At 36.3% G+C, this 21,643-nt stretch overlaps 1 protein-coding gene across 7 annotated transcripts in view; it reads left to right on the forward strand.

The window, feature by feature from the left end:
• The window catches only part of HERC2 (HECT and RLD domain containing E3 ubiquitin protein ligase 2), a 270,577-nt gene that overhangs the window by 55,466 nt on the left and 193,468 nt on the right, over nt 1–21,643 (forward strand). For 6 of the 7 annotated variants that reach the window (XM_046653926.1, XM_046653932.1, XM_046653929.1 and 3 more), the window contains exon 5: nt 19,054–19,273. In XM_046653926.1, the coding sequence (XP_046509882.1) occupies nt 19,054–19,273 (220 nt within the window). Of the gene's footprint in view, nt 1–19,053; nt 19,274–21,643 lie in introns of those variants that run through there. The other variant, XM_046653933.1, reaches the window with a different exon arrangement.

Raw genomic sequence — 21,643 nt, forward strand, 5'->3', positions numbered from 1 at the left:
TTATCCCTTTCTCAGCTTTTTTCTTGTAATTCATTTCTAGCTTCATAGCATTGTGATTGGAAAAGATGCTTGTTATTATTTCAATCATCTTAAATTTATTGAGGCTTGCCTTGTTTCCCAACACAAGGTGTATCCTTGAGAATGTTTCATGCTTACTTGAGAAGAATGTGTATTCTGCTGTTTTTGGATGGAGTGTTCTGTATGTGTGTGTTAAGTTCAACTGGTCTAGCTTTTCTTTTAATTGCAGTGTTTCCTTGTTGATTTTCTATCTGCATGATCTATCCATTGATGTTAGTCAAGTGTTGAGGTTCCCTAATATTATTGTGTTATTAATGTCTTCTTTTAGGTTTTTTTTTTTGAGTTATTGATAGGTTACAATCTTGTGAAATTTCAATTGTATGTTAATGTTTGTCAGTCATGTTGTAGGTGCACCACTTCACCCTTTGTGCCCACCCCCCACCCCACCTTTCCCCTGGTATCCACTAAACTGTTCTTGGTCCATAATTTTAAATTCCTCATATGAGTGGAGTCATACACAGATTATCTTTCTCTCGCTGGCTTATTTCACTTAACATAATTCTCTCAAGGTCCATCCATGTTATTGCAAATGGAATGATTTTGTTCTGTTTTGCAGCTGAGTAGTATTCCATTGTATATATGTACCACATCTTCTTTATCCATTTGTCTGTTGCTGGACACTTAGGTTGCTTCCACGTCTTGGCTATTGTAAACAGTGCTGCAATAAACGTTGGGGTGCACAGGACTTTTGGGATTGCTGACTTCAGGCTCTTTGGATAAATACCCAGTAGTGGGATGGCTGGATCGTATGGTAGTTCTATTTTTAGTTTTTTGAGGAATCTCCATACTGTTTTCCATAGTGGCTGCACCAGTTTGCATTCCCACCAGCAGTGTATGAGGGTTCCTTTTTCTCCACAACCTCTCCAACATTCGTTGCTATTAGTTTTAGATATTTTTGTCATTCTAACGGGTGTAAGGTGATATCTTAGTGTAGTTTTGATTTGCATTTCCCTGATGATCAGCGATGATGAGCATCTTTTCATGTGCCTATTGGCCATCAGTATATCTTCTTTGGTGAAATGTCTGTTCATGTCTCCAGCCCATTTTTTGATTGGGTTAAATCAAAAGGTTTACTCAGCCTTAAAAAGGAAAGAAAAAAACCAAATATTATACAATTCTACTTATTTGACATAAGACAAGACAAAATTCTCAAGACAGGAAACAGAACAGTGGTTTCCAGGGGCGGGCCCTAGAGCCAGAAGATTTCCTCCTATGTTTTATCTAAAAGTTTTATAGTTTTATGTTTTCCATCTATGTTCCTGATTCATTTTGAGTTAAAGTTTGTGTGCAATGTGAGGTTTAGGTCAAGGTTCTTTTTTTTCATTCTCTGTAGATATCCATTTGCTTTAGCACCATTTTTTGAAAAGGCTGTCTTTCTTCCATTGAATTGCTTTTGCAATGCTGTCAAGAATTAGTTGGGCATATTTGTTTGGTTCATTTCTGGGTTTTCTGTTCTGTTCCACTGATTCATATGCATATCTCTCTGCCCCATACCACACGCTTGATTACTATGCTATAGGGTAAATCTTGAAATCAGATAGACTGATTCCTCTCACTTTGTTTTCCTTCTTCCCCATTGTTCTGGCTATTCTAGTTCTTTTGCCTTTCCATATAAATTTTTGAATAAGTTTTGTGTAATTTGCTTTTCATGTGTTCATTGCTAGTATACAGAAATATAGTTTATTTCTAGATGTTTATCTTGTATCCTGCAACCTTGCTGAACTGACATCTTAGTTCTAGGAGGTTTTTTTGATAAATTCCTTGCGATTTTCTACAGAGACAGTTTTATTTCTCACTTTCCAATCTATATGCCTTTTATTACGTTTTCTTGCCTTATTATTCTGGCTAGAATTCCTAGTACTATGTTTATAAGAGTAGTGAGAGTGAACATCCCTACTTTATTCCTGATCTTAGGGGGAAGACATTCAGTCTTTCATCATTAAGTATCATGTTAGCATAGGTTTTTGTAGATGCTGTTTATAAAGGTGATGAAGTTCCTGTCTATTCCAGTTTCCTGAGAGTTTTGATCATGGGTTGGTGTTGAATTTTGCCAGATGATTTTTCTACATTGACTGATTTGCCGTCATGTGATTTTTTTTTTCCTGTAGTCTGTTAGTATGAGAAATCACCCTGCTTCACTTTGTTTTTTGGTGAGGAAGAGTGGCCCTTAGCTAACATCTGTTGTCACTCTTCCTCTTTTTGCTTGAGGACTGTTGTCGCTGAGCTAACGTCTGTGCCAGTCGTTCTCTATTTTATATGGGATGCTGCCACAGTGTGGCTTGATGAGCAGTGCTAGGTCTGCACCTAGGATCCAAACCTGTGAACCCTGGGCTGCCGAAATGGAGCGTGCAAACTTAACCATTGAGCTGACCCCTCACACTGATTGGTTTGTAACTGTTGAACCAACTTTGCATTCCTGGAGTAAACAACACTTGGGGATGATGTATAATTCTTTTCATATAATTCTATTTGCTGGTATTTTGCTAAGAATTTTTGTGCCTCAATTCATTACAATAGTATTCTGTGATTTTCCTTGTTTGTACTGCCTTTGTCTGGTTTTGATATCATGCTAATACTAGTTTCTTAAAATGAATAGGGAGGTATTCCCTTTTTTGTTTTGCAGAAGAGATTGTTTAGAATCTATGTTAATTCTTTTTTAATGTTTGGTAGCATTCTCCAGTGAAGCTGACTGGGTCTGGTGTTTTCCTTTTCAGGATTTTTAAAATTTGTGAATTCAGTTTTCTTAATAGTTGGACAGCTATTCAAGTGGTTTATTTCATATTTGCTGAGTTTTGTAGTTTTCAAGGTATCAGTCCATTTTGTCTAAGTTGTCAAATATATGTGTGTAGAGTGGTTCCTAGTAATTCCTGATTATCTTATTGATATCTGCAGAGCCTGTGTTTTTCTTGATGTTGGTAATATATGTCTGTTCTTTTTTCGGTCAGTTTTGCTTAGAGGTATGTCAGTTCTATTGATCTTTTCAAAGAATCAGGTCTTTGCTTCACTGATTTTTTTTCTATTGTTTTTCCATTTTTCTTCTCATTGTTTCTGCTTTTGTTTTTTTTAAATTAATTCCTTCCTTCTACTTACTTTTTGGTTTATTTCGATATTCTTTTTCTTGGTTGATGAGGTGGGAGCTTATATTTATTAATTTGTAAGTTTCTCACGTTTCTAATGACCCACTTAGTATGTTTCTCTCTCATCACTGCTTTGACTTTTTCTCACACTTTTTTTCTTAAAGATTGGCCACTAGCTAACGTGTGTTGCCAATCTTTTTTGTTGTCTTCTTCTCCCCACAACTCCCCTGTACATACTTTTATATTCTAGTTGTAGGTCCTTTCAGTTGTGTTATGTGGGATGCTGCCTCAGCATGGCTTGATGAGCAGTGCTTAGTCTCCTCCCTGGATCCAAACTGATGAAACCCTGGGCCGCCGTAGCAGAGCATGGAAACTTAACCATTTGGCCATGGGGCTGGCCCTTCTCACACATTTTGATTTGTTGTATTTGCATTTTAATTCAGTTTGGTACATTTTTGATTTTCCTTTCTCTTTGACTCATGGATTATTTAGGAGTGTGTTTAGTTCCCAATAATTTTGAGATTTTCCTGTTATCTTTCTGTTACCAATTTCTGGTTTGTTTCCATTGTTTTGGAGAACACTCTCCATATGATTTTACTTTTAAGTTTGTTGAGGTTTGTTTTGTGGCCCAGGATATGATCTATCTTGGAATTTGTTGTGTGGGTTCTTAAAATGGTTGCGTATTCTGCTGTTGTTGGCTGGAGTGTTCTCAACATGTTGATTAGATCCTGTTGCTTGATGGTGTTGACGTCTTTTGTATCCTTGCTGATTTTCTGTCTCCCTGTTCCGTCAGTTGTTGAGAGATAGATGTTGAGGTATCCAACTATAAGAGTTGAATGTGTTTTTCTGTTTTCAGTTGTTATTTTGTGGTCACATGTTTTGCAGTTTGGTGTATGCACATTTAGAATTATTATGTCTTATTGGTGGGTTGACTGTTTTCTTATTTTGTACTGTTGCTCTGTGTTCCTGGTAATTATCTTTGCTCTGAAGTTTACTTTATTTGATATTAATATAGCCACTCCTGCTTTCCTTTGATTAATGTTTGCAAACTATTTTTTTCTGATCCTTTTACTTTCAATCTGCCTATTTGAAGTGACTTTCTTTTAGATAGCATATATGGAGGTCATGTTTTTTAGTCCCTTCTGCCAATTTCTGTCTTTTAGTTGGTGTATTTTGACTGTTTGCATTTAATTTAATGTAATTATTGATATATTAGGGCTTCAGACTGCCATTTTATTTTTTGTTTTCTTTTTGCTCTGTTTTTCATTTCTCTCTTTGGTTTTTGTGGCCTCCCTGTGGTTTACTTGACCATTTTTAGAATTCCATTCTGATTTGTCTGCAGTGCTGTTGAATGTTTCCTTTTGTTAGCTTTTCTTGTGGTTTGTCTAGGTGATGCATCATATACACATAATTTACCACACTCTTATGGTTGTGTCGTTTTACCAGTTTGAGAGACATACAGAAACCTTGCCTCCCTTTATGTTTTCCTCTTTGTAATATCATTGCCTTGAATATATCCTTTGCACTTACTTATAACCACATTTGGCAAAGTTGTAATTTTTGGTTGAATCTTTAAACATAATTTAGAAAAGTTAAGAGATGAAGAAAAGCCTGTTGTATTTACCCATATGTTACTTACTGTGTTCTTCCTGACGTACTAAGGTTCTGTCTTTTATCATTTCCATTCTCTTTAGAGAGCTTCATGTAGCCATTCTTTTAGGGTGGGTCTGCTGGTGACAAATTCTCTTAGTTTTCCTTCATCTGAGAATGTTTGATTTCTCCTTCTTTCTTGAAGGATACTTTTGCTGGTTTTAAGATTCTGAGTTGGTGATTCTTTTCTTTCATCACTTCAAAAATGTTTTGCCATTTTCAGCTGGCCTGCATCATTTCTGATGAGAAATTTGCTGTTACTTGAATTGTTATTCCACTATTGTTTTTCTCTGGCTGCTTTCAAGGTATTTTCATTGTCTAGTTTTCAGAGCTTTGATTATGATGTCTTAGTGTGGATTTCTTTGGACTTATCCTGTTTGGGGTTTGCTGACTTTCTTGGGTGTATAGATTTACATCTGTTGCCAAATTTGGAAAGTTTGCAGCCATTACTTCTTAAGAGTACATTTTCAACCCCACCCTTTTCTTTCCTACCTGGAGTTCAATGACAAGAATGTTAGATCTTCTGTTATATTTCCACAGATGCTTGAAGTGTTCACTTTTTTTCTTACTTTTTAAATTGAGATGTAATTGACATATAACATTATATTAGTTTCAAATGTACAACTTAATGATTCAGTATTTGTATATATTTCAGAATGATCACCAAAACAGTCCAGTTAACATCCATCACCACACAGTTAGAAAAATATTTTTTTCTTGTGATGAGAAACTTCAAAATCCATTCTCCTAGCTACTTTCAAATATGCTGAACAACACTACATTCCCATGACTTATTCATTTTATAACTTGAAACTTGTACCTTTTGACCACCCTCACCCATTTTGCCCATCCTCCACCCCACCTTAGGCAACCACGAATCTGTTCTCCATATCTGTGAGCTTGGATTTTTTCTTTTTCTTTGTTCGTTTAAGATTTCACATACAAGAGAGATCATATGGTATCTATCTTTTTATGTCAGAGTTATTTCACTTAGTATAATGCCCTCAGGATCCATTCATGTTGCAAATAGCAAAATTTCATTCCTTTTTTTATGGCTGAATAATATTCCGTTCTGTATATATACCACATTTTCTTTATCTCTTCTTCCATCAGTGGACACTTAGGTTGTATCCATTTCTTGACTATTGTAAATAATGCTGCAGTGAACATGGTGGTGCATACATCTTTTCGAATTAGTTTTTTTGTTTTCTTGGGATAAATACCTGGATGTGAATTGCTGGATTATATGGTAGTTCTATTTTTAGTTTTTTGAGGAACCTAAATACTGTTTTCCTTAGTGGCTGTACCAATTTACATTCTGAGCAACAGTGCAAAAGCATTCCCTTTTCTCCATATCCTTGCCAACACTTGTTATTTTCTTGTTTTTTTTTGATAATAACGTTTCTAACAGATGTGAGGTGATATCTCATTGTGGTTTTGGTTTGTGTTTCCCTAATGATTAGTGATGTTCAGCACCTTTTCATGTGAATGTTGGCTTCTGTATGTCTTCTTTGGAAAAACATCTTTTCAGATCCTCTGCCTGTTTGTTAATTGGATTGTTTAGTCTTTTGCTATTGACTTGTATGAGTTCTTTATATATTTGGGATATTGACTCCTTATCAGATATATGATTTGCAAATATTTCCTCCCATTTGGTAGATTGCCTTTTCATTTTGTTGCTGGTTTCCTTTGCTGTGTAGAAGTTTGTTAGTTTGATGTAGTCCCACTTGTTTAATTTTGCTTTTGCTGCCAGATCCAAAAATCATTGCCAAACCAATGTCAAGGAGCTTACTGCCTATGTTTTCTTTTAGATGGTTTATGGTTTCGGGTCTTGCATTCAAGTCTTTAATTCATTTTTAGTTAATTTTTGATTATGGTATAAGATAGTCATCCAGTTTCCTTCTTTTGCTTGTTACTGGCTGTCCAGTTTTCACAACACCATTTAGTGAAGAGATTGTCCTTTCCCCATTGTGTATTTGGGCCTCCTTTGTTGTAAATTAATTGACCATTTATGCATGGATTTATTTCTGGGGTCTCTGTTACGTTGATCTGTGTGTCTGTTTTTATGCCGATATTGTACTGTTTTGCTTACTAGAGCTTTGTAATATAGTTTGAAATCAGGGAGCCTCATGCTTCCAGCTTTGTTCTTCTTTCTCAAGATTGCTTTGGATATCAGGGGTCTTTTGTGGTTCCATACAAATTTTAGGATTGTTTGTTCTATACATATAACTTTTTCTTTTTCAGGGAAGGCTTTGTCCTGAGCCAACATCTGTTGCCAGTCTTTCCCCCACATTTTTTCCCTTCCCAAAGCCCCAGTGCATGGTTGTATATCCTAGTTGTGAGTCCTTGTAGTTCTTCTTTGTCAGCCATCACCACAGCATGGCAACTGACAGGTGGTATGGTTCTGCAACTGGGAATCGAACCTGGGTAACCAAAGTGGTGAGAATGCTAAACTTTAACCAGTAGGCCATCAGGGATGACTCTGTTTATTTTATTTTTATGAAAAATGCCACTGGAATTTTGAAAGTGATTTCCCTGTTATATGTAGATTGCATTGGATAGTATGGACATTTTAACACTATTAATTCTTCCAGCCTTGAGCACAGAATAAGTTTCCATTTATCTGTGTCTTCAATTTCTTTCAACAATGTCTTATAGTTTGCAGAGTATAAGTCTTTCACCTCCTTGGTTAAATTAATTCCTAGATATTTTGTTCTTTTTGGTGCAATTGTAGATAGTATTGTTTTCTTAATTCTTTCCAATAGTTCATTATTAGTGTATAGAAATGGAACAGATTTTTGTGTATTGATTTTGTGTTCTGCAACATTACTGAATTTGTTTATTAGATTGATCAATTTCTTGGTGGTGTCTTTAAGGTTTCCTATATAATATTGTTATCTGCAAACAGTGACAGATTTATTTCTTTCCAGTTCAGATGCCTTTTATATCTTTCTCTGTTTTTTTTGTCTAATTGCTCTGGATAGGACTTCCAATATTATGTTGAATAAGAATAGTGATTGTGGGCATCCTTATCTTACTCCTGATCTTAGAGGGAAAGCTTTCAGCTTGTCATGACTGAGTATGATATTAGGTGTGGACGTGTCATATATGGTCTTTATTATGTTGAGGTACGTTCTTTGTATACCCACTTTGTTGAGAGTGTTTTTGGTAAATGGATGGTGAATTTTGTAAAATGCTGTTTCTGCATTTATTGAGATGGTCATACGATTTTTACTCTTCATTTTGTTAAGTTAATATTAAATCACATTAATTTATTTGCTGATCTTGAATCATCTGTGAATCCCTGGAATAAATCCCACTTGATCATGGAGTTTGAGGAGGATTGCTGTTAATTTTTCCTGAAGTGTTTGGAAGAATTCACCAGCAAAGCCATCTGGTTCTGAACTTTTGTTCTTGGGAAGTTTTGATTACCTGTTCAATCTCCTTGCTAGTAATCAGTCTGTTCAGATTAGCTATTTCTTCTTGATTCAGTCTTGGAAGATCATATATTTTTAGGAATTTATCCATTTCTTCCAGGTTGTTCAATTTGTTCGCATATAATTGTTCATAGTATAATCTTATAATCTTCTGTATTTCTTTGGTATCAGTTGTAATGTCTCTTTTGTTTCTGATTTTATTTTTTTGAGTCCTCTTTCTTTTTTCTTTAGCTAAATGTTTGTCAATTTTGTTTGTCATTTCAAAGAACTAGCTCTTGGTTTCATTGATCTTTTCTATTGTCTTTTTATTCTCTAACTTTTTTTCCTTCTTCTTCTCCCCAAAGTCCCCATGGTATATAGTTGTATATTCTAGTTGTGAGTGCCTCTGATTGTGCTATATGGTATGCTGCCTCAGCATGTCCTGATGAGTGGTGCCATGTCTGTGCCCAGGATCTGAACCAGTGAAACCCTGGGCCAGTGAAGCAGAGTGTGCTAGCTTAACCACTTGGCCATGGGGCAGGCCCCTTCTCTAACTTATTTTTGTTTTGATCTTTGTGATTTCCTTCTTTCTACTGACTTTGGGCTGCACTTGTTCTTTTTCTAGTACCTTGAGATATAAAGTTAGGTTGCTTATTAGAGATTTTTCTTGTTTCTTTTAATTTTTTATTGGGTCATAATAATTTCAGTTCTGCATTATTTGTCAGTCACCATGTAAATACACCCCTTCACCCTTTGTGCCCATGGCCTAACTCCTTTCCCACTGGTAACCACTAAACAGTTCTCTTTGTCTGTGTGTTTGTTTATCTTCTACATATGAGTGACATCATATGGTGTTTGTCTTTCTTGGTGTGGCTTATTTGGCTTAACGTAATACCCTAAACATCCATCCATGTTCTTGTGAATGGGATGATTTTGTCTTTTTCTTATGGCTGAGTAGTATTCCATTGTATATAGATACCACATCTTCTTTATCCATCCTTCATTTGATGGGCACTTGGGTTGCTTTCTCATCTTGGCTATTGTGAATAATGCTGCAGTGAACATAGGAGTGTAAAAGTCTCTCTTAATTGTTTATTTGAAGTTCTTTGGATGAATACCTAGTAGTGTGATAGCTGGGCGATCTGGTGTTTCTAGTTTTAAGTTTTTGAGAAGTCTCCTTAGTCTTTTCCATAGTGGCTGCACCAGTTTGCATTTCCACTAGCAGTGTAGGAGGGTTCCTTTTTTCCCACAACATTTCCAACATTTGTTATATTTTGTTTTGGTGATTATAGCCATTCTCATGGGTGTAAGGTGGTATCTAAGTGTAGGTTTGATTTGTTTCCTTAATGATTGTTAGTGATGTTGAAGATCTTTTCACGTGCCTATTGGCCATCTGTATATCTTCTTTGGAACAATCTCTGTTCATATTCTCTAATTTTTTTGATTGGGTTGTTTTTGTTGTTGAGTTATGTGACTTCGTTATATGTTATGGAAAATAACCCCTTGTCAGGTATATGATTTGCAAATATTTCCTTCCACTGGGTGGGTTTTCTTTTTGTTTTGATCCTGGTCTCTTTTGCCTTGCAGAAGCTCTTTAGCCTGATGAAGTCCCACTCATTTATTTTTTTCTTTTGTTTCTCCTGTGTGAGTAGACATGGTATTTGAAAAGATCCTTCTAAACCGATGTCAAAGAGTATACTGCCTATATTTTCTTCCGAAAGTTTTATGGTTTCAGGTCTTACCTTCAAGTTTTTGATCCATTTTGAGTTAATTTTTGTGCATGGCGAAAAATAATGGTCTATTCTCATTCTTTTGCATGCGGCTGTCCAGTTTTCCTGACACTATTTATGGAAGACACTTTCCTTTCTCCATTGTATACTCTTTGCTACTTTGTCGAAGGTTAGCTCTCCATAGATGTGTGGTTTTATTTCTGGGCTTTCAATTCTGTTCACTTGATCTGTGTGTCTCTTTTTGTACCAGTACTGTACTGTTTTGATCACTATAGCTTTGTAGTATATTTTGAAGACAGAGATTGTGATGTCTCCAGCTTAGTTCTTTTTTCTCAGGATTGCTTTAGCAATTTGGGGTCCTTGGTTGCCCCATATGAATTTTAGGATTCTTTGTTCTATTTCTCTGAAGAATGTCATTGGGATTCTGATTGGGATTGCACTTAATCTGTAGATTGCTTTAGTTAGTGTGGACATTTCAACTATATTTATTCTTCCAATCCATGAGCATGGAATATCTTTTCATTTCTTTATGTTGTCATTGATTTCTTTCAATAATGTCTTATAGTTTTCATTGTATAGATCTTTCACCTCCTTGGTTAAATTTATTTCTAGATACTTTATTCTTTTCGTTGCGATTGTAAATGGACTTGTATTCTTGAGTTCTCTTTCCATTAGTTTGTTATTAGAATATAGAAATGCCACTTATTTTTCTGAGTTGATTTTGCACCCTGCAAGTTTGCTGTAGTTGTTGATATTTCTAATAGTTTTCCAGTGGATTCTTTAGGGTTTTCTATATATAGAATCATGTCATCTGCCAACAGGGAGAGTTTTACTTCTTTATTGCCTTTGGATTCCTTTTATTTATTTTTCTTGCCTGATTGCTGTCACCAAAACCTCTAGTACTATGTTGAATAAGAGTGGCAAGAGTGGGCACCCCTATCTTATTCCTGTTCTCAGACGGATGGTTTTCATCGTTCGCTTGTTGAGTATGATGTTGGCTGTGGGTTTGTCATAAATGTCCTTTGTTATGTTGAGGTTCTTTTCTTCTCTACCCATTTTATTGAATTTTTTTTTTTTATCATGAATGGATGTTGGATCTTGTCAGATGCTTTCTCTGCATCTATTGAGATGATCATGTGGTTTTTATTCCTCAGTTTGTTAATTTGCTGTATCACATTTATTGATTTGCGGATATTGAACCACCCCTCTGTCCCTGGTATAAATCCCGCTTGATCATGCTGTATGATCTTTTCAGTGTATCACTCCATTTTGTTTGCCAGTATTTTGTTAAGAATTCCTGCATCTGTGTTCATCATCAATATTGGTCTGCAGTTTTCCTATTTTGTGTTGTCCTTGTCTGGCTTTGGGACCAGGGTGATCTTAGCCTCATGGAATGTGTTAGGAAGTGTTCCCTCCTCCTGAATTTTTTGGGAAGAGTTTGAAGAGGGATAGGTATTAAATCTTGTTTGAATGTTTGGTAGAATTCTACAGAGAAGCCATCTGATCTGGAATTTTATTTTTTGGGAGGTTTTTCATTGCTGTTTTCAGTTTCTTTACTTGTGATTTGTGTATTCAAATTCTCTATTTCTTATTGATTCATTTCTGGGAGGTTGCATGAATCTAAGAATTTATCCATTTCTTTTAGTTAATAGCCAGCAAAGCTAGATAGTAAGACCCTTGTCTCAGTTGTGCTGAGTCTGAAGGATGCTTCTAGCAGTATCGGGCCCTGCTCAGGACATCACTCCTTCAGGGAGGGCTGCACACCTTAGGGTTGCTCCCCACCCCCGCCAGGTGTGAAACTCCAGTGCTCATGAAGGTGGCTTTTTTTTTCTCTCCAGAAGGAATTTCTGCCTCGTCTACCTCAGTCAGGACTGTCCCTTTTTTTGAGGGTTCTTTTTATCCAGGTTTCAGTTTTCTATCCAGGGTAATTTTTCCAAAAATAGTTGTAACCTGGTTGTGTTCATGGGAGGAGACGAGTTCAGAGTGTGCCTACGCCGCCATCTTGATGAGATCTCCGTATCCATTTCTTTTAGATTGTCCAATTTGTTGGCATATTATTTTCCATAGTATTCTCTTATAATCCATTGTATTTCTGTAGTATCCATTGTAATTTCTCCTTTTTCATTTCTAATTTTATTTATTTGAACCTTCTCTCTTTTCCTTTTAGTGAGTCTGGTTGAGGGTTCGTCAATTTTGTTTATCTTCTCAAAGAACCAGCTCTTTATTTCATTGACCCTTTTCTACTGTTTTTTTGTTTGTTTCAATTTCATTCATTTCTGATCTAAGTTTTATTATTTGTCTCCTGCTGGCTTTGGGCTTTGTTTGCTATTCTTTTTCTAATTCTTTTAGGTGTAGTTTAAGATTGCTCATTTGAGCTTTTTCTTGTTGTTAAGGCGGGCTTGTATTGTAGTGAATTTCCCTCTTAAGACTGCTTTTGCTGCATCCCATATGAGTTGGTATGGAGTATTTTCATTTGTCTTCAGATATTTTTTGATTTCTCCTTTAATTTCTTCAATGATCCATTCATTTTACAGTAGCCTGGTATTTAGTCTCCACGTATTTGTCACTTTCCTAGCTTTTTTCCTGTAGTTGATTTCTACTTTCATAGCATCATGGTTGGAAAAGATACTTGATATCATTTCAATCTTCTTAAATTTATTGAGGCTTGCCTTATTACCCAACGTATTGTTTATCCTTGAGAATATTCCATGTGCAGTTGAGAAGAATGCATATTTTGCTATTTTTGGATGAAGTATATCTATTAAGTTCATCTAGTCTAGTTTTCCATTTAAATCCACTATTTGCTTGTTGCCTTTCTGTCTGAATGATCTATCTGTTTATGTAAGTGGGGTGTTAAGGTGCCCTACTGTTACTGTTTTTGTTAATATATCTTTTAGGTTTGTTAATAGTTTCTTTATGTACTTTGGTGCTCCTGTTTTGGGTGCATATATATTTATAAGTGTTATGTCTTCTTGCTGGAGTATCCTGTTACCATTATAAACTGCCCATCTTTGTCTTTCATTACCTGTTTTGTCTTGAAGTCTACTTTGTCTGATATAAGTATGGCAACACTTACTTCCTTTTGTTTGCCATTGGCTTGGATTATCGTCTTCCATTCCTTCACTTTGAGCCATGTGTTTGTCCTTAGAGCTGAGATGTGTTTTCTGGAGGCAGCATATTGTTAGTTCTTGTTTTTCACTCCATCCTGCCACTCTGTATCTTTTGATTGGAGAATTCAATCCATTTACATTTAGAGTGATTATTGATATATGAGGGCTTAATGCTGCCATTTTATTGCTCATTTTCTGGTTCTTCTGCCTTTCCCTTGTTTCTTGAGCCATATATTTCAGACTGCCAATTCAGTTTGGTAGTTTTCTATGATGATTTTGCTAGTTTTCTCTTTATTTATCATTTGTTTCTCTATTTTAATTGTTTGTTTAGTCGTTACCATGAAGTTTGTATAAAAAATCTCATAGATGAGACAGTTCATTTTCTGGTTGTCTGTTTTTTTCTTAGAGTATGCCAATTCTAGCCCCTTTCTCTTCCTTTTCTAAGTTATTATTGTCACAGCTTATTCCATCTTTTGTTCTTAGTCTGTCATTAAAATGATGAGATTACATTAATTTTTGATGTTTTCCTTTCCTTTATCTTTAATGTTATAATTAGGTGTTTGGTAACCTGTTTTGATAGAGGGCTGCAATTTCTTGATTTTATTTACCTATTTATGTACTTGCTCGAGGCTTTGTAACCCCTTTCTTTTTCTTTTCTCCATGTATGAGGGCCTTCTTGAGCATTTCTTGTAGTGCGCAGTGTCTTGTTTTGCTGAACTCCCTTTGCTTTTCTTTTTCTGGGAGAGTCTTTATTTCTCCATTGTACCTGAAGGAAATTTTCACTGGATAGAGTATTCTTGGCTGAAAGTTTTTGTTTTCCAAATTTTCACTATATCATTCCACTCTCTTGTAGCCTGTACGTTTTCTTGTGAGAAATCTCCTAAAAGCCTGATAGGGCTTCCTTTTTAAGTTATTTTCTTCTGCCTTGCTGCCCTTAATATTTTTTCTTTGTTATTATCTTTTGTCAGCTTCACCCCTGTATGCTTTGGAGAAGGCCTTTTGAAATTGATATAATTAGGAGTTCTGATAGCTTTTTTCTCTTGTATTTCCAACTCTTTCCCCATGTTGGGAAGTTCTCTGGTATTACTTCTTTGAACAAGCTTCTGCTCCATTCTCCTTCTTTTCTCCCTCTGGAATACCTATAATCCTTATGTTTCATTTCCTAATTGAGTTGGATATTTCTCAGAGAATTTCTTCATTTCTGTTTAGTCTTTGCTTTCCTCCTCCATCTGAAGCAGTTCTGCATTTCTGTCCTCAAGACTGCTGATTTGTTCCTCTGTCATATCAGCTCTATTATTGATGGAGTCCTGATTATTCTTTATCTCACTCATTGTGTTTCTCTATCTCCAAAATTTCTGATTGCTTCTTTTCTATAGTTTCAATCTCTTTTGTGAAGATTTCCTGATTTCAGTGAACTATCTGCATTTTCCTTTAACTCATTGAGTTTTTTTATGATAGCTTTTTTGAATTTTCTGTCATTTAGATTATAAATTTCTGTGTCTTCAGGATTGATTTCTGCGTGCTTGCCATCTTCCATTGGGTCTGGAGAATTAATATATTCTTTCCATACTGTTTGATGGAGTGTATTTGTGTCTGTGCACAGTGATCGTACTTGGTCACAGCTTCCACCTGCTGCCACTTGGTGGAGGTCAAACAGTGTGTATTCTGAGCCCATCGTGTTTTGTGGCTCACTTGCTGCAGCTACTGGCTTCTTTTGTATCTGTGCGGCACTTTGGCTGACTGGTAAATCTGAAGCACAGTTTCTGGGGAGTGGTTTTTCCTTTCACCTGCATGATCCCAGGGACATTCTCACTGCTGCTCTTGCTGTCTGCTCTCCAAGGGTGCTACCTTGATGAATACACACCTGCTTCTGTGTGTCTTTTCACCTCTGTGTGGGGCTTTAGCCTGGGCTGTGAGGGAACTTGGAGAGTGATGGTGTTCCCATGGAGAACCTCCCTTCCCGCTGTCAGAGCTGCATGCTACAGAGCCCTCGGTCACTGCCATTGGCGGAGGGAGAGGAGCTCACCTTATCTCCTTCCATTTCCTCTTGGAGGTCCAGCACCTCCACCTTCAGACATATGGCTGTGTGGATCTCTCAGATGTCTTTTGTGTTGTGTGAATGTCCTCTGTTCGTATATGAATGTCCTTTTCATTGTATCTTTGGATGGAGAGTCTAATGGGAGAACTCACTCCTTCATAATGCTGACATCACTCCTCAGATATTTCTTGTTTTTTGAGGCAGGCATTGATTACTATGAACTTGCATCTTAGAACTGCTTTTGCTGCATACCATAAGTTTTAGTTTGTTGTATTCCCATTTTCATTTTCCAAGGTACTTTTTTACTTCTGTTTTCATTTCTTCATTGACTCATTGGTTGTTCAGTAGCATGTTGTTTAATCTCCACATATTTGTGAGTTTTCCAGTGTTCTTGTAATTGGCTTGTTTTTTCATAATGTTTTTGTTGGAAAAGGTGCTTGATTTGATTTCAGTCTTTTTAACTTTATTAATACTTATTTTGTGGCCTAACATAGGATCTATCCTGATAGAATGTTTTATTTTCTCTGGAGAAGAATGAGTATTCTCTTGCTTTTGGATGGCATGTTCTGTATATATCTGTTAAGTATGTCTGGTCTTGTGTGTTATTTAAGGCTGATCTTCCTTTATTGATTTTCTGTTTGTATGATTTGTTCTTTTGTGTAAGTGGGGTTTTAAAGTCTGCACTACTATTTTACTGATGTCTCTTTCTCCCTTTAGGTCTGTCAAGATTTGTTTAATATATTTAATTGGTACTATGTTGGGTGCATAAATATTTACAAATGTTCTATCTCTTGTTGCATTGAGCCCTTTATCACTTTGTAATTCCCTTGTCTCTTATTACAGCCTTTGTTTTAAAGGCTCTGTTTTCTTCTCTCAAACACACACACACTCATATTTATATGTATATGTGTTTGTATAGCAGTGTTTTTAAGTTGATAGGATAAGTTTGAATACATTCTAAAATTCTACATTTTTATTCCCCCTTCCCACACTTTCTTTGATATCGCATTTTATATATTTTATTTTGTGTATCCCTTAACCAATTGTTGTAATCATAGTTATTTTTATTTCTTTTGTCTTTTAATCTTCATATTGGCTTTATAATTGATTAGTCCACTAACTTTACAATATGACTACGTTTACCAGTGAAATTTTTAGTTTCATCTATTTTCTTGTTACCATTTAGTGCCCTTTCTTTTCAGCTTAAAGCAGTACCTTTTTCATTTCTTGTAAGGCCACTTTAGTGGTGATGAACTCCTTTAGCCTTTGCTTGTTTGTAAAACTCTTTTATCTCTCCTTCAATTCTAGATATCTTTGTTGGGTAGAGTATTTTTAGTTGGATGTTTTTTCCGTTCATCACTTTGAGTATATTGTGCTACTCTCTTCTCCTTCAAAGTTCCTGCTTCAAAATCTGCTGATATTTTTATGCTGGTTCCTTTGTATGGAACAAGTTGTTTTTCTCTTGAAGCTTTTAGTATTCTCTCCTTGTTTTTACATTTTGACATTTTAATTATAAAGTGTCTTGGTATGATACCTTTGAGGTCTTCTTATTGTAACTCCGTGGGTCTCCTTGATCTTGATGTTTCCTTCCTCAGGTTAGGGAAGTTTTTAGCCATTGTTATGTCATAGAAGTTTTCTGCCCCTTTCTCTCTCTCTTCTTCTTCTGGGACCCCAATGTTAGTCCAGTTGATGTTATACTTTAATTCCCTTAAGCTGTTTTCACATTTTTTCATTTTTTTCCTTCTTGTTGCTCTAATTGTATGAGTTTCACTGCTCTGTCTTCAAGTTCTTTTTCTTCTTCATGTAGTCTCCTATTGAACCCCTCTATTGTATTTTTAAGGTCAGTCTTTTTTTCCTGTGTATTTTCTCATTTTGTTATTTAGATTTGGCAACTTCTGTCTTTCTGTTCCCTGATCCTTTGCTCTTTTTTTCAATTTTAGTGTTGAGGTTATTCACTGAACTTTTAATTTTGATTACCATATTTTTCAGTTTTAAAATTTCTATTTCTTTTTTAGAAATCTTCTTTTTCTTGTTTTTGGCTTTTTATTCTTTCATACGTTTGAAGTCTGTAATTGCTCGTTAAAGTATTTGCATCATGGCTTCCTTAAAATCTTTGTCAGATTTTTATAACATCTCTTTCATCTTGGTATTTCCATTCTATTGATTGTCTTTTCAAAATTCAATGTGAGGTCCTTCTGGTTCTTGTTGTGGTGAGTGACTTTCTATTGAAACTTGGATATTTTCATGTTATGTTCTGATACTCTGTTAAGCTGGCTTTCTGTGATACTGCTCTGGCAGAGCAAGGGTTTGCTGCAGCTTATTACTGCCGAGTGGAGTTGGGAGTTCTGTTGGCTCCCCACATGGTCTCCATGATTTTTTTATCTGTTTTGTAATTTACTCATCCACTTGTTTCAGAGTATCCTACAATAAATGTCTGATGGACTAGGCAGTCAGGACTGGGACAAGGTAAGCAGAGGCAGGACATCCAAAGAGGAGCATACAGATGCTTAAGGGCAAGGATGCTGTCTTTGAACTTCTGTGTCTATGGGCTTTGCAGCCAAGCAAAGGAGAGACATATTATTATTTAAAAGTGGAAAGCATAGTCCTTCTTCAGGAAGGTAAACCTTTTCTTAGATTTGTTTTCTGGAAGAAATTCCCCATGGGGGATGTGTAGATGAACCATCCTTGACAGGGCTATGTCACTGAAGGTTCCCTGTGCTTGGGCATCTCTCAGTGCTGTTCCAAGGGTGACTGCAAAGATGATGGTGAAGGGTAGGGATGTTTCTTGGTGTGTAAATCTTTCTACCTCTCCATCTCGAGTCCAATGTGGAATTTAACATGTTCATCTAGTGTTCTGTATGTTAGCTCTCTTAGCTAGTGGATCTTTTCAGACCTAGCATCCAACCACTGGTGCCTGAACGCACATCTCTGTGCCATAGTGCCTGTGGTCGGAGAGGGAGTCTTTGCTCCAGTGGTCTCTGTAGGGAGTGGTGAGCTCTATCCTTCTAATGCCTTCCATGGCCTCCGTCTCTCCTGTAGCAAAGGCATGTTGAGGTGAAGGGTAGCCAGAAAACCACTGTCTTCCATGCAAGGGAAGTCAGTAGGGGTGTGGCTGTTGTCTCTCAGGATCTGAGGCTGCCAGGCTGATGATTGTATTGGTCTCATGACTAATAAACATCAGAGACAGAACACAAGCACAAGATATCTCCTGCTCTTGCCACCACTGGGAGCTGTACTGATTTAAAGGATTCGGGGAGGGCAACTTAACTTAATTTAGAGGTCAATTTAAGGCAAGCTTATGCTTAATTGGAAGACCAGGATCCCTTGAATTATTTTCATCATGTAATTATCTTGTAGGTTCTTAAAAAAAAATCTTAATTATGGAAATTTTCAGACATATACAGTAGAGATAACAGTATGATGAAATACCGCTTGCCCATTGCACATTCTAACTGGGTGCTTTATCTTCCTCTAAAACATTTCAGTAAATGTATTACCTTTCATGAATCATGTATGCTGAGCAATTTTATTGAAACATTGTTTTTATTTTGAATTTGGTTTCATAACATGAAAATGAGTTTTTCTCTCTGTCTAGAAAATGTGCTGCTGCTAAGTTCTGACTTTATAATTTTGTGTTAAAAAGTTTTATACAAGATTTACAGAGAGGTGGTGTATTATGGTGGCTAATAGTGGTCTGTCTCATGTGCCATACTTATCTGGGTCACCTTGGGCAAGTTCTCTGTGCCTCACTTTCCTCCTCCATAAAATACACTTACACTACTACCTCTTGAGGTTGCTGTGAGGCTTATCTAATATGTGTAAAGTGCTTAAAATGGTTTTTGGCACATAGTAAGCACTCATGTGTTACCTATTATTATCATCCATTTTATCAATATTACAACAACTTTGCCCAAGATACAGAGAGATTGGATGTTTTCTTATCTTGTTTTCTAGATGTGAATGAACTGAAGGAATGTCTTTCTGTGTTGGTTAAAGAGCAGCAAGCTCTGGCAATCCAGTCAGCCACCACCACCCTTTCAGCTCTGAGACTCAAGCAGAGGCTAGTCATCTTGGAACGATATTTCATTGCCTTGAATAGAACTGTTTTCCAGGAGAATGTCAAAGTTAAGTGGAAAAGCAGCAGCATTTCTTTGCCTCCTGTGGACAAAAAAAGGTAATAATATAATAAAGAAAGAATCCTGACGCCAGCTAAATATAAAATTCAGGCTGTTTTGTTTAGGAAAATTTAATTAATGCTTTTAGTATAGTCCCTTTTTTCATTTTAGGAAATTTCCTCCTTGCTTTTGCCTTTCATATGTTTCATATAATCTGCAGAATGTCTTTGCCAGTCTGTTCGCATGGTAACAGGGTATGTTGTCTGATCTGTGCCATTATTTTAAAGATCCTTTTTTGTCAGTCTCTGTAGAAGCCAGCCAAAGGTTTAGATCAGCATGTCTAAATTTGAAAATGGGATCTGAACATTATGTTCTTTTTGTTTTGTTTTGTTTTGCTACTGGATAGAGAATAGTCAGATTGTAATATTTAGTGCCTGACTATTTCACATGCTTCATTTTTTTTCTTCCTAATGTGATTTTCTTAGTCTTTTACTACAGCAGGTGCTTACAGGCGTACGATTTTTAATAGATTGTTATACATCAGCAGATTTTCTAAGAGGTATTAACTAACAGCCACTAAAATGCTTAAAGCTTGTGTAAAATTGTATTTTTCCAAAATGTAGCTGTCTTCCAGATTTTCGTTCTCAGATGGCTGGACTAAAAGATTTACAGATAGAAGTCATATTTTATGTGGTTAAGAGAGTCGGTTTTATTTGATTGTAATATTGCCTTTTGCTCTCTATATAGCACATGGGAAGTACAAGCGGCAGAAAGAAGCAGGGGGAAAAGAATCCTCATTATCTTGCCACCCAGAGATAAGGTCTAAACATGGCATATTTTCTGATTTTTTTTCTTTTTAAATCTAGTTGAAATCACATTACGTCATATATTTGACTAGTAGTTTTAAGATAAATCAGACCAAGTAACAGAGGAGCATTCCTGCCTGTGATGATAGCCAGTGGAACAGTTCTGTCTGTCTTCCTTGACTGGATTGTGGGTGGCCATCTGTGATGATCATTGATCCAAGAGGGGTTCTGCAGATGTGGGTGGTAGATCCTAAGATTCTCTAAGCACTCCATTGTGTTTGTTGAATCAAACTGAATTCCCTGAGATGTAGAAGTGGCTGAAAGCCCAAGTGATGCTTCTCTGTGCTCTTTCCTTTGTATAGGGTTGATAGATTAATTGAAATCTATCTTCTGTTAAATGGAGGAAGTTCCTAAATTAAAAAAACAAATTTATTTTGAGATAATTGTGGATTCACAGATAGTTATAAGAAATAGTACAGATTAGATGCCTTATCTCCTTCACCGAGTTTCCCCCAGGGGTAACCACTTGCAAAACTGTAGTAAAATGTCACAACTAGGATATCGACTTTGGTACAGTTTATCTGTCTTCCTCAGATTTCTCCAGTTTTACATGCTCTCAAGTCTGTGTATGTGTTTATTTCCATACGATTTTATCACAAGTGTAGGTTTTTGTCACCACTGCAACAGTTAAGGTACAGGACAGGGACCTTTTCTATAGCCATACTCACTTCCTCATCCACTCCCCACTCATACATGCCCCCTCTTCCCCAGCTGCCTTAACACCTGGCAATCACTAATCTGTTCTCCGAGTCTATTATGTAACCTTTTGACATTGGCCTTTTGCACTCATCATTAGTCCCTTAAGATTCTTCCACGTAGTTGCATGTATCACCAGTGGCTGAGTATTCCATGGTATGAATGTACCACATTTGTAACCAGCATTGAAGGACATCTGATTGTTTACAACTTTTGAATATTATTTTTTGTGTGAACCTAAGTTTATTTGTCTAGAATAATACTCTAGAAGTACAGTTGCTGGGTCTTCCATCTAGGTTTGTAGACATTGCTGTACTCTTTTCCCAAATAGCTGTCCCATTTTACATTCTCACCAGCCACGTGTGATTGATTCAGTTTCTTCACATCTTGGTCAGCACTTGGTATTGTAACTTTTTAATTTTAATCATTCTGTTAGATGTGTCATGATATCTCCTAAATTTTTGTAGATTTCTTTTTCTTGTTTATCAACTGATTGGACACTGGTGGGTTTTACCTATTTGTGTAGAACCAGCTATGGATTGGATAGTTGATTTGTGTGAATGGGAGTAGGTACAAGCTATTTCTTTTTTTTTTTTTTCTTGAATATCTTTAAAATAGCTACTTGTTGAAGATTTAGCACTTCTTACACTGCACAAATTTGGGGCTGTTGGGCTCTTTCTCCATGGACAAGGTCACAGTTGCCTGAGGGGAGCCCCAGCTTCAGCTTCGTGCTTCTCCTGGAGCAGCTTTCTCAAAGGGCCTTCTGTCTAGGGTGCTTCTCTATATCATCTGAATAGACTTAGCATGTGTACTTTCTGTTTTAAAGACCACGTCTTATTATACATCTGTATCTTGTAATGTTTGTGT

The sequence above is a fragment of the Equus quagga genome, chromosome 2 (genome assembly GCF_021613505.1).
Source record: "Equus quagga isolate Etosha38 chromosome 2, UCLA_HA_Equagga_1.0, whole genome shotgun sequence".
In the NCBI taxonomy this organism is placed as follows: Eukaryota; Metazoa; Chordata; class Mammalia; order Perissodactyla; family Equidae; genus Equus; species Equus quagga.